At 45.9% G+C, this 13,886-nt stretch overlaps 1 protein-coding gene across 1 annotated transcript in view; it reads left to right on the top strand.

Annotated features, from left to right (window-relative positions):
- LOC309559354 (heat shock factor protein 3-like) overlaps window positions 1-13,417 on the top strand; it is a 71,413-nt gene extending 57,996 nt beyond the window's left edge. The window contains exons 10-13 of the mRNA XM_082262596.1: window positions 919-1,024; window positions 2,405-2,470; window positions 2,588-2,648; window positions 12,783-13,417. Coding sequence (XP_082118722.1) covers window positions 919-1,024; window positions 2,405-2,470; window positions 2,588-2,648; window positions 12,783-13,075 — 526 coding nt within the window. The 3' untranslated portion in view covers window positions 13,076-13,417. The remainder of the gene's footprint in view (window positions 1-918; window positions 1,025-2,404; window positions 2,471-2,587; window positions 2,649-12,782) is intronic.
- Window positions 13,418-13,886: the final 469 nt, after the last annotated feature.

The following is a 13,886-nucleotide window of genomic DNA, read 5'->3' as shown; positions in this document are numbered from 1 at the left end:
AAGCCAGCCTCCTTCACCTTCCCTACCTCCCTCTCCCCACCCCTATCACCCGATACTTATACCGGTTTGTAACGTTTACTGCTATACAAGTTCTTTATGTTCAAACTTATTACTGCTACGATTCAAAGAATACACTGTATGTTACTACTTTGTATGTCTTAAAATTGTTAATAAAAATATCTAAAAAAAAAAAAAATCAGAAGCTACACTTTGTAGCTGCTGACTTTTATTAAACATAAAAATGGCTGGAACTCCGCTTAACAAATGCTCCTATAGCGTTATTATGGACGTTAGACTCGCGTTAATGAGATTTAGTATGGGTGTGTGAACAGCATCTTGCAGAGCATTGAACATGCTTTGACAGAGCATTTGCAGAGCTTTCAGCAAGCTTTGTTGAAGCTTTTAACCACTTCAGTACCCTAGGACGTCCATAGGTTGAAGTGGTTAAACCTGCAGTGCAAACATCATCCCGATAATAAAATTTGCGGCCGGCAATTCTTTGTTTAGCAGAAGTGTTTAGAGTGGCTGAACAGCTACTCGATAACTTCTACGGGTGGTGGGACTGATGTTGTTCAACTAATGCTGTTCCTCCCTCTCCGTGAAGAGGATTTTGTCACTCCCGGTTCCGTTAGCGGCAAGGAAAGCAGCAGATCCTTCATAAGTGAAGCTTTATTGTTCCAGGAGGGTTTGGTTTTGGCACCTGGCTAGCTAATGGGGTGCCCAGCACCTTCTATTTTTTTGGATCTACAGATTTATTTTATCTCTAGGAATGTTAGTCCTCTTGTTAACATATCCAACCTAATGGAGAACATTTTCTTCTGTCTAAGATCACAATTCACTATTATTGCCTCATTTTTTTGGAATCATCTGATATATGCCACTTAATGCTAATGTTTGTGGGGTGTCCTTTTTTATTAGAGAGGAAATCCAAGACTTCCTGAGCTGTATTGATGCTAGTCTGGAAGAGCTACAGACTATGTTATGCAAAAAGAAACTCAATGTGGATACTGATATTATTGATGAGGTGAGAAGGAGGTTGCAAAAAAAATGCTAATTGTTGTACTTTACCAGTTCATTGCTAATTATTTTCTAATATTTGCTTTTCTCTAATGTATAACATTCTATGAGTGTTAAAATTCCCAAAGTAAGGATTTAGGATGGCCATAGAAGTGCAGATTTCTCAATAAGTACAGAGGTTGGTAAAGCGGCAGCAGGTGACCAATAGGAGGGGTTTCCAAATCCATTTAATTGCGGGCCGCATCAGCATGATGGTTGCTCTCACATTGCGGATTGTATCTGTAAGGCTACATGTCCTGGGAACCCCCCCCCCCTTGCATCAGTTATCAAAAGCACCCCCTTTAAGAAGTCAAGAGTCCCCTAACCTCATTTACATCACAGTGCACCCCTCTTAACATTTGCTGCTGCAGGCAAGAAGTTAGGGATGGAGCTGGGAAGCAAAAAATGCAGGGTCTGGAGGAGGGCTGTAGTCAGCTGCCAGAGTCTGCTGAATGCTGGGACCAGGGGCAATGGAGACAAGAGGGTACTGCGGCTGCACAAACAGGTGCAGGACCTGTAGGAGCATTTCTGTCCTCCTCCTATTTGTTGCTGACTGCTGAGATTTTTTTTTGGGGGGGGGGCTTCACAGAGAAGCGCAGGATCTGGTGGAGGAGTTCTGTTCTCCTTTTTCAAGGTGGAAGCAGAGACAGAGGGTTCCGCAGCAGCAGGAGAGGTGCAAGGGCCACATGATTTAGAGAATGCTTTGTATGTTGGGAAGGAATGCAAAGCATTCTCTGACAGCTGGCATGCCAGGTCCCATGCTATAATCATCAGGAGCTGTCTCCTCTGGGTTCGGACAGCCAGACCCCTCATGATGTGCACCAGCTTCCCCTCCTCCAGTGCTGTGTCTGTCCTCTGTTGCAAGGAACCTGAAACCTCCTGGGTAATGTGACATTAATATGCTTGGAGGCTGCAGATGTGGAGGAGACGTCATGCTTACCTAGGCAAGAATAAAGGAGGGTACCAGGCCAGACACAAAATATTGTGTGGGGGGGGGGGGGGATCTTTATATATTGCAACCATGCAAAGTCATGATAATGAGTGAAGAATTGATTTTTGGAGTTTTGGAGTTAGTTTGCTAACCCTGGGGTTAGGCTAATGTATGATGGAATTAGTATGTTTTTTTTTTTTTTGCTATTGTAGTTGGGGAATGTTGCTGTGAAATGTATAATTTTTGTCCCTTTAAAACCTAATGAGCATGTCTGAAATACAAGCTTAGAAAAACCTGGAATAGCCAACTGCAGCTTAGCCTTGCATATTTGTATTTCTGGTTGGGTCTAGAAATCCGGAGTTCACATAAGGTAATTCATGAAGGCAAGTCTTCTTTTATCTCTTTAACTTTTTGCAGCTTTTTAAACCTGACTTGTCATCCTCAGATAATCCCGTGACCAAACCAAACCCCAGCACAGCAAATGTAAGTTTATATTTTATATACGATTTGTTACATCGCCTCATGTAACGATCGCAAATGACAAATTGTAGACAGATTGGGTGTAAGTACAAACTTATGTTGTACTACTTTTATTCACAGGACCTGCAGGAAAATGAGGATGATGCTGCATTACGGATCAGCAATGACCATTTGAACAAAGGTGATCCATTTTATAATTTGATCGCACAAATACATGATTTCAACTACAGTAGTTGATTTGTTTAGAATCTCTACATACGGTGCTGTAAAAAAGTATTTTCCCCCTTCCTGATTAATTTTTTTGCATACTTGTCACACTTAAAAGATTTAGATCTACAAATAAATTTAATATTACACAAAGATAACACAAAGATAATCCGAGTAAATACAAAATGCAGTTTTTAAATGAGGATTTCATTTATTAAGGGTAAAAAGCTGTCCAAAACTGCATGGCCCTATGTGAAAAAGTAATTCCCCCTAAACTTAATAACTGGTTGTACCCTTGGCGGCAACAACTGCTATCAAGAGTTTGTGATAACTGGCAATGAGTCTTTCACATCGCTGTAGAGGAATTCTGGGCCATTCTTCTGTAGCACTGCACCCATAAGGACTGCCAGATTTCACTCCATGGGTCCCCCTGAGTTACCAGCATACATTAATGGCAGTTTCAAGTTCTTTCTCCTTCCTGGGCTCGCTCCAATAATCACTCCACGGGGTATTTGGTGGTTGTTTTGGTTTTATTTTAAATAGGGGGATAGGAGAATGGATTAGTGGGATACTCCAGTTTGAATTATAGACCATGTTTGAGGACTCGATACAGCTGTTCATTCACCCTGCCACTATGGGTGAACTTGAATTAAGTCTCTTTCCTTAACACGACTTGGGGAACTGACAATTATCTTCAGGACACTCTCACCAGCATCCTCTTTCTTCTCCACTGCTGACACCCGCCCACTGACTATTCTACACTTAGGGGTGGCCCCCCTCAGGTCAGGCCCATTGACACAAGTCCCACGATACTGTGGTTCCAGGGTCTCCAGTGTCTACCCTCTCAGTCAGCTTTCTTGCACCTCTCGGTTCAGCTCCTCTCATCCATTCCTCAGGACGGCCTCCTGCGACCGCATGGCACCTCTTCAGAGCAGGAGGCAGCCGCCCCCTCCGGGATCCTGCTCTCAAGCCAAAGACCCCAGAGCACATGTGCTCCTGGCTTTTATACAGTATCCCAGAAGGCACCGAGGCGACCTGCCCTCTGCCAATCACCAGGACTGTATCAAAGCCTATGCACCCCATTCGTCAGGTTTCCTCCCACTGTCCAACATGCCTCCCTATTGAACCAACGTGAAACACTCTTCCGACTGAATGAATCGCATACTGAGCGCACACAGCAGACCTCCCTAAAAGATCCTGCTCCCTGATAGGCAGAAAGCAATATAGATTTACCTGCAACTCCTCTGGTAAGCAGACAGGGCTCAAAACTATACTCTCTCACTAGCACCTACCTAGGAGGGTGCTACACTTCTTTGCAGAAATGTTTTAATTCAGCAGCATTGGAGGACCATAATACTGCCAGACATGTTGAAATCCCTTAAATAGAAGCTGTATGACCAGGTAAAGCATGCTAAAAGATCTCAAAAAGCAATGCAACATGCCGCTATCTAAAGAAATTCAAGAACAGATGAGTAACAAAGTCATTCATATGTATCCGTCTGAAAAGGGTTACAAAGCCATTTCTAAGGCTTTGGGACTCCAGTGAACCAGGGTGAGAGCCATTCTCCACAAATGGAGAAAACTTGGAACAGTGGCGAACCTTCCCAGGAGTTGCCGCTCGACTAAAATGACTCCAAGAGCACAATGACCGCTCATTCAGGAGGTCATAAAAGAGCCTAGAACAACATCTCGTCTCACATTTGCCAAAAAACAATTTGATTATCCCCAAGACTTATGGGCAAAAATTCAACTTTTTGGAAGTAAAACTAACACAGCAATTCATAAAAAGAACATCATATCAACAGTCACACGTGGTGTTGGTAGTGTGATGGTCTGAGGCTGCTTTGCATCTTCAGGACCCAGACAACATGCCATAATTGATGGAACCATGAATTCTGCACTCTACCATAAAAATGTCCGGCCATCGGTTTCTGACCTCGAATGCACTTGGGTTATGCAGCAGGACAATGATCCGAAACACACCAGTAAGTCCACCTCTAAATGACTTAAAAAATGGGAAAAAAAAGCAAAATGAAGGTTTTGGAGTGGCCTAGTCAAAGTCCGGACTTAAGTCTGATTGACATGCTATGGCCATTCATGGTGGAAAATCCTCCAGTGTGGCCTAATTAAAACAATTCTGCAAAGAAGAGTGGGCCGAAATTCTTCCACAGCGTTGTGAGAGACTCATTGCCAGTTATCGATAACTCTTGACTGCAGTTGTTGCCACCAAGGGTGGAACAACCAGGTATTAGCTTTAGGGGGCAATTACTTTTTCACATAGGGCCAGGCAGGTTTGAACAGCTTTTTTCCCTTAACAAATGAAATCATCATTTAAAAACTGCATTATGCATTTACTCGGGTTATCTTTGTGCAATATTAAAATTAGTTTGATCATCCGAATCATTTAAAGTGGTAGTAAACCCGCCGCTGCTGGGAAAAAAACACATTTCTCTTACGTCCTCCGACAGTCGCTGCCCACTCATACAGTCTTCACTTATGGGGTATTGATTTCATCTCCACAGGAGTTTCTAGGCATAAGACTTGTAAAAGAACAATTAATCTACATAGTCACACCCATGGGGGCTGTCCTTCTAGTCCAATACCCCCCTGCAATAGCCATCCCAATTCAGTTTTGTCTTCTGCCTAGCTTAGAAGTGGATAGGCTTCCCTGTGCTGGAGCTACTGTCTCAGCCTTCCTCTTTTTTCTTTTATGATTTATTTTCAAAAGATGTCTTTTTTCTTTACATTGCTAGCTGTTTATTTTATCAGCACTAGTTAGTGGATCTTCGGATGAAGACGGCATTTGCGGAGCTGGGAATCGGACTGGCCGTCCTGGTTCTCCAGGTCAGATGGAACCCCAGCCCGCCATCGAGCGTTTTGCAGGCTATGTGTTCGCCCCGGCCTCACAAACGACCCATCCCTGTCCATCAGGGATGCAGCCATGTGAGGTGGCTACCTCACTGGACACAGCATTGGTTCGTCCGTGCACTTCTAGTGTCCTGCGTTCTGGCTGGCGGCACTCCCCTGCCATCTGAGGGTGGGCGGTTTCCCGCTTGATATGAGGCACCCCACGCCATCGGGTACAGGTAAGTACATTCTGTGAGGGGCCTCTGTCTGGGGTCGGCAGTCCTGTGTGTCTGTGGTGTCCCCTATGACTGTGCGTTTTTGGGCTCCCTGATCCAGTCCCTGCGGGGGTTTTTTATTCCCTCTCAGCAGTGCTGTGTGGGGTTTTTGGGGGTCCCTCTCCTAAGGTCACTTTGGGTGCTTGGAGGTGCAGACGCATACGGCGACCGCTGCGGGGTTAAACACCGCCGGTCCATTTTAAGTGTGGGCAGCATGCTGGCTTCATTGTGGGCATTTCTACAGCATGCTATGTAGTGATTTTGGCGCCTTGCAGCGCTATCTTGCGTGTGGCATTACGATCGTTCAGAGCACATGTCGGCGGCCATCTTGCCGAAGCCTCCCATTAGTTTCTATAGGCATCCATTTTCCCTTGGCCTGCAGCCTAGTTCAGCCTCCAGCGGTGACATCACTTCCTTCTTTCTCACAGAGCCGACCGATGAAGCTGGTAACACACTGTGGGGTGTCTGTCCTGCTGTTCCTTTCTTATCCTGCTACACTTCCTGGTCAGTTTTGTCCCTGCGGGGGGTCTGTGTCTCACAGTATCGATAGCGGTGTGCTGTGGGGGTCCGCAGCGCACTTAAAGGGCCAGTTGAAAAAAAAAACGTATTTCTATTATGGAATCCCAGGACAGCAAATTTCCTCCAGCTTTGGTGGGGGATTCAGGGTCCTCTGAATCCTCTACCGTCACTAATTTGGCTGCTGTTGTGGCAACTTTGGTGTCAAAAATGGATGTGCTGATGTCTGAACGTGCTGCTAGGAAAAGGCCTAGAATTTCCTTTTCTTCTGATTCTGCCAGGCTGGGTCGGCGGCTCAGTATGCCTCTGCCTGAAGGGGCGCCCTCACCCGTTTCAGGGGTGGGGGGACATTTGCGCGGTTTCCTCCAACCTTGGCTGCTCCGTATCACGGACAGGTGGGTTCAGGAAATCATTCGGTCAGGGTACAAGATCGAATTTTTCATGGCCGGCGAACAGATTCTTTCCCTCAAATCTTCTTTTGACCCCAGGACGGTTGCAGGACCTGCATCAGGCGGTGCAGGATCGCCTCGCCCAAGGGGTGATCGTCCCGGTGCCTCATCGGGACAGGTTTCGGGGTTTTTATTCAAATCTGTTCACTGTGCCCAGAAAGGAGGGCAAAGTGCGTCCGATTCTGGACTTGAAAGCGCTGAACCGCTTTGTGCGCGTTCAAAATTCCGCATGGAATCACTCCGCTCGGTAGTGGCCTCCCTGAATCCGGGGGAGATCCTGGCCTCTATAGACCTAAAATATGCGTATCTGCACATCCCCATTTTCGACGGTCATCAGAGGTATCTCCGATTCGCTATCGCGGAGGATCATTACCAGTTTGTGGCGTTACCTTTCGGTCTCGCTTCGGCTCCTTTACCAAAGTGTTGGCGCCTGTTCTGGGCCTGTTGCGGGCACAGGGCATTGCGGTCTTGGGTTATCTGGACGATCTGATAAGATCGAGTGCCAGTCACAGCCTGTTACGCAATCTGTCCACTACGGTCCAGACGCTCCAGGAGTTCGGGTGGACCATCAACATTCAGAAGTCGACCTTGTCGACTTTGGTTCATCTCCCGTATCTGGGAATGGTTCTGGACTCTGCTCAAGCGAAGGTGTTCTTGCCGGAGGACAAGCTCCGGACCCTACAGAACGAGGTCGGGTACCTCAGGGACAACGAATCCTCATCACTCAGGACCTGTATGCGGTCCCTGGGGTTGATGGTCTCAACCTTCGAGGCGATACCATTTGCACAGTTTCACACGCGATCTCTTCAAGCGGAGATCCTGGCCAGGTGGGACAGACTGCCTCAGTCCTTGGACCTGAGAGTGTCTCTGAGTCGCCAAACCAGAATGGATCTCTTGTGGTGGCTTTAGTCCCTGGCGGTGTCGGACGGAAAATCTTTCCGGCCAATTCTGTGCACAGTGATAACCACGGATGCCAGCCTGTCAGGCTGGGGTGGCATACTGGGCAACCTGTCTGCCCAGGGCACTTGGTCGGAGGAGGACTCCTCCCTCCCGATAAACATTTTGGAGTTAAGAGCGATCAAGCTGTGCTTGTTCCATTGGTCGGATCGTCTTCAGGGCCGCCCTGTACGGGTGCAGATGGACAATGCCACTGCGGTGGCGTACATCAATCACCAAGGGGGCACCAGGAGTGCCCGGGCGGCTCAGGAAGTGACCAGCATTTTGTCTTGGGCCAAGACTCATGTCCCGGCGATCTCAGCAGTTCACATTCCGGGTGTGGAGAATTGGCAGGCAGATTATCTGAGCCACCAGTCCCTGGACCAGGGGGAATGGTCCTTGCACCCAGGGGTATTTCAAATGTTGTGTGCGAAGTGGGGATCCCCGGATGTGGATCTGTTCGCGTCGCGGCTAAACAAAAAGGTTCGTGGCAAGAACGCGCGATCCACGGGCAGACGCCTCGGATGTGCTGGTGGTGCCTTGGCATCAGTATCATCTGATATATGCCTTTCCTCCGATTTCAGTTGTTGTCCAGGTTCCTTCGCAGTTTGGCCTCGGAACAAAATCTGGTGATTCTGGTGGCGCCGGACTGGCCACGCCGGTTTTTCTAGTGCGCAATGGGGGGTTGAGCAGGGTTCCCTGCCTACCTGGGGGTTAGTGACTAGGGCAGGGAGGTCCTCTGGGCTCCCTGCGGCGGTTGTTGGGCTTGGGGAGTGAATGTTTTTACCATCTACGGGTATGCAGCTCAGGCGGCCGGATCTGCCCAAAAATTTAGACCAACTGCGGCCTGCTGGGCCTTTTGGTCAGCTTGGCACCTCCCTTGGATCGGGTGGCACTGTGGGGGCGCTTCATTTTTAATGCCAGTCTTGCCGCCATTATTGTTTGGGGCTTCTGCCCTGTTTTAGCAAGGGTACCCTGCCTGCACGTCCACGTCACTGCAAGCGGCCCCCTTTTAAGGGGGCTATGTCCTATTATGTTCTCTATGGAAGGCGACCCCCTTGTTTTTTGCGGGGTCCAATATAGGTGGTCCATTTGTGGACCATTGTCTGGCGTCCTATTCTCAGAGTTCTCAGATAGTGAGGATGATTCCTCTGCTTCTCTAGCCACGCTTAACTAGGCGCTGGTGGATGCACTATTTGTGTCAGTGCGCGGAACTTTAAAAATGGAAGTTGCGGCTGATTCTGCGTCGGAGGCACTGGTTCCTTTTGGCACCCACAGGCTCTCCAAAGCAGCGAGGGTGTTCCTCTTTTCGCTTACCTTGACAACATTGTCACAAACAGCCGGGTTGTCTAAACCACAGTGGTTGCTAGGCATTTGTTTTTTTGCGGTATCCTTATGAGGATTTACTGCGTAAAATGTGGACGGGTCCTACCTGTAGTGGGACTCGGGGGTTTCCAGGTCAAATTGAGTTACCTTCATCCCTGTTGAGAAGCCCCCGACCTTTACAGGTCCAGCTAATAAGAGGGCGGATGCGCTCTGGCTGGTTCGGCAATTAGGCCGGTAATTACTATTGCCCTTGTGTTGCGAAGTCTGACCAAGTGGGCTAAGCTTTTACGCCGGGACCTGGAGGGAGAATAGTTTCCCCCTGTCTTTGCAGAGCTGGCGGACCACTTGGTCCAGGGGCTACAGTTTGAATGCGGCTTTTTTTGATTCTAGGCTGTCTGTATCAGCAGTGGTCCTTTGGCGTATTGTCTGGCTGAAATGCTGGTCTGCAGGCTAGATTTAGAAGAAGGCCTTATCTGATCTCCCTCTTTTAGGGGGTCGCCTTTTTGGAGCTTCCTTGGATGACATCATTAAGGGTCTCACAGGGGGAAGAGTATTCTTCTTCCGCAGGCTACCAAGGGCAAGGAGCCCCCGTCGTAGACGTGGGCCATTCTCCTCGACTACTAAACGGCCTCTTTGTCTCTCAGGATCTCAAGATTAGGGATCAAAAGTCAGGGCCTCCACCCGAGGTTCCAAGAGGACCTGGTGTGGCAAGCCACAAGTGGGGTCTTCCAGACCTGCAAACAAGGCTGCCTCTGCATGAAGGGGCGCCCTCACCTGTATTTGGGGTGGGGGGACATCTCCGCTGGTTTCCGGATCCATGGACCTGCCTGGTACAGGTCAAGTGGGTCCGCAAAGTTATTTGGTCAGGCTACAAGATCGAGTTCATTCTTGTTCTCCGGAAAGGTTTTTTCCCTTCCAACCTGCGCTTGTCCTCAGATCACTTACAGGGTCTCTTTGGGGCAGTGCAAGACTTATTTCAAGGGGTGATTGTTCCGGTTCCGACTTCAGGACATTTTCAAGGGTTTTTCTTTTTACTCAAATCTCTTTACAGTCCCCAGTAGGGCTGCACATCTTCACTGGTCTCTCGATTCGATTACGATTATCTTGTCAACGATTCGATTTGATTCCACTATGCATCACGATTACTGCCCATGCCCAGCCCACTGCCCAATGGTTTTCAAAACTTTATATAAAAAAAAAAAAAAACAAGCAGTCAATTAAGGAATCATTTTTATTTTCATCTGCTCTTAAAGTACACTTTCCTGGACCCTGGCATGGCCTGCAAGCCCTGCATACATATAGGAAAGTCTGAAAATAGCATAGCAGAAACAACACTATTTACTAGAAGTAACAGTAAATAGTATGACATCAAACTAGTAGTGCAGTTTACTTCTTCATAAAAGAAAAGAAAATATTAATATAATGTCTAAACCTTTTTCAAGTACAACTAAAGGCAAAACTTTGATTTTTCATTTTGGATAGAGTGGAGGAGAGGCGATGTATTAGAACATCTGTCAGTGTTTATTGCTGTCTGTTGTCCCACGCTGGAGCGATTCACCCTCTATTTGTCCTGTGTTTTTACCATTATCATTGAAAGTAAAATGAAAAACCCCCAAATTTTGTTATTATTGGGATTTCCTCTCACTTTCAGTTTGGGACAGAAAGTAAAGGTAAATTTCTACAATGGGGCAAACATGGCAAAAATAAACCTTTACAGGTGTAATAATTAAATAACCTTGCTCTATCCAAAATGAAAAATTACAGTTTTATATCTTTATGTTTGAAGCCTGAAATGTGGCAAAAGGTTGTAAAGTTCAAGGGGGCCGAATACTTTTCGCAAAGCACTGTATATTCACATAAAGGATTTATATAATGTTTTGTGGGAATCTATGATGACCATTTTGACAAGAATATTAGCTTGGCTGACTGGCTGGCTTCTATCTTGGCTTTAAAGTAGAACTATAGGCAAATCGTCTTTTTTGTGAAGAATCAACAAGTGGGACACAATCATGAAGTGGAATGAAATTTATTGGATATTTCAAACTTTAACAAATAAAAAACTGAAAAATTGGGCGTGCAAAATTATTCAGCCCCTTTACTTTCAGTGCAGCAAACTCTCTCCAGAAGTTCAGTGAGGATCTCTGAATGATCCAATGTTGACCTAAATGACTAATGATGATAAATAGAATTCACCTGTGTGTAATCAAGTTTCCGTATAAATGCACCTACACTGTGATAGTCTCAGAGGTCCGTTTAAAGCGCAGAGAGAATCATGAAGAACAAGGAACACACCTGGCAGGTCCGAGATACTGTTGTGGAGAAGTTTAAAGTCGGATTTGGATACAAAAAGATTTCCCAAGCTTTAAATATCCCAAGGAGCACTGTGCAAGCGATAATATGAAATGGAAATGGAAGGAGTATCAGACCACTGCAAATCTACGAAGACATGGCCGTCCCTCTAAACTTTCAGCTCATACAAGGAGAAGACTGATCAGAGATGCAGCCAAGAGGCCCATGATTACTCTGGATGAACTGCAGAGATCTACAGCTGAGGTGGGAGACTCTGTCCATAGGACAACAATCAGTCGTATATTGCACAAATCTGGCCATTATGGAAGAGTGGCAAGAAGAAAGCCATTTCTTAAAGATATCCATAAAAAGTGTTGTTACACACCAAACATGTGGAAGAAGGTGCTCTGGTCAGATGAAACCAAAATCAAACTTTTTGGCAACAATGCAAAACGTTATGTTTGGCGTAAAAGCAACACAGCTCATCACCCTGAACACACCATCCCCACTGTCAAACATGGTGGTGGCAGCAGCATCATGGTTTTGGCCTGCTTTTCTTCAGCAGGGACAGGGAAGATGGTTAAAATTGATGGGAAGATGGATGGTGCCAAATACAGGACCATTCTGGAAGAAAACCTGATGGACTCTGCAAAAGACCTGAGACTGGGACGGAGATTTGTCTTCCAACAAGACAATGATCCAAAACGTAAAGCAAAATCTACAATGGAATGGTTCACAAATAAGCTAAGTCAAAGTCCAGACCTGAATCCAATCTATAATCTGTGGAAAGAAGTGAAAACTGCTGTTCACAAACGCTCTCCATCCAACCTCACTGAGCTCGAGCTGTTTTGCAAGGAGGAATGGGCAAAAATTTCAGTCCCTCGATGTGCAAAACTGATAGAGACATACCCCAAACGACTTACAGCTGTAATCGCAGCAAAAGGTGGCGCTACAAAGTATTCACTTAGGGGGGCTGAATAATTTTGCACGCCCAATTTTTCCGTTTTTTATATGTTAAAAAAGTTTGAAATATCCAATAAATTTTGTTCCACTTCATGATTGCGTCCCACTTGTTGATTCTTCACAAAAAATTACAGTTTTATATCTTTGTTTGAAGCCTGAAATGTGGCAAAAGGTCAAAGTTCAAGGGGGCCGAATACTTTCGCAAAGCACTGTATACGACTTGGCAATAGTGTTCAGTAGTCGCTCCCCCCTGTGCAGCCTCCCATGTCCCATGTTTGTTTTCATGCTGATGTCAGGGCTGGGGTTTTTTGGGCGCCATCAGATTGGGGATCTTTCCGCCTAATAGTGCCTGTGATAAATTGCTAGGTGCTGGAATCTTCTGCCGCTGCATTCGGTGTCTCCTTCCCTCTGGCTTGCAATGAGAAGGTCCTGCATTTATGTTAAACAAATGAATAGACTGTTGTATACTACACAGCAGGTTTACATTGTGTGTCTTTTATTTTACAGACAAGCAGCTAATGCAGTACACGGGAAACCCTCTGGTCTCCCTGTTCGATCTCCCTTCCAGCGACTATGGAACAGATGCGATAGACCCAGCTAATCTGCTGACCACGATGGGAGACGACGCATACGTAGGCGGTTCAGCAATGCAGGATGACAATATTCCAGGGTGTAGCTCCAGCAAGGAGCCAGACCTGCTGGCAGAAGATTTTAGTGGCCACCAGGAACTTTTACCTTTGTTCGTCCTTAGCCCTGTCAACAAACTGATTGACGAGGCCAAAGAAGCCGAGGAACTCTGATTGTAGGGAGGTTGTACCTGGCGTGTTTTGTGTCAAATTATAAGCTGTTCTACGAAGACTATTTTATATATGAACTGTTCCCACTCGGGGCTGGTATGTATGCAATAAGGTTTTGTCATAGGAAATCAAAGTATTTTTTTCACTTTCTACAGGAGTGTTACTTCTTTTGACATTAAAAATTAACAAAAAAACAATACCAAGATTGAGGTCTAGAAAGGCTTCTTTTAGCCACCCTTGCTTGTGGTATCATGGTCCCAACCTTCATTAAAGCCATAGGGAATGGAAGGTGTCCTAAGGTTGGGTACACATGGAAGTTTTTAGTTGCATGATTTAGAAAGCCACGCGATCAGTTAGTATAAATAAAATCCTATTGATCCTGCCAGGAAAACATCTGTGCTCCCTGCTTCTGCTGACCCTTCTCTGTATGTTATGGAGCGGAGGAGAGAGGAAGGTGTCCTGTCCTAGGGTGGCAATGTTATTCCTCTATAGATATGGAGCAATGAGTGAGTATTGTCACTCTAGGAAGTATTTTACTGGCAGGATTACCAGCTGAAAATAAAGTAAAAGAAAAAAAAACGAATGAAGCCACCACATCCGACTGGTAACTGCAATATATTGCTTTTTTGTGCATTCAGTGTAGACATCCTTTAAAGTGTTGTTAAACCCTAAAATGTAAAAACATATAGTGTTGGTGACTTCAGCTCTTACCAGGTTTGCTAGGTATTTCATCTTAAAGCGTAATTCCAGGAATTCAGCAACTTTGCAAAAAGCGTTTAAAATGATACTAAAGCCTTGAATATTTATTTATTTA

This window comes from Pelophylax lessonae (assembly GCF_965119305.1).
Source record: "Pelophylax lessonae genome assembly, chromosome: 7".
NCBI lineage: Eukaryota > Metazoa > Chordata > Amphibia > Anura > Ranidae > Pelophylax > Pelophylax lessonae.
The sequence above is the reverse complement of the archived record's forward strand: the minus strand, read 5'-3'. Positions and strand labels throughout refer to the sequence as shown.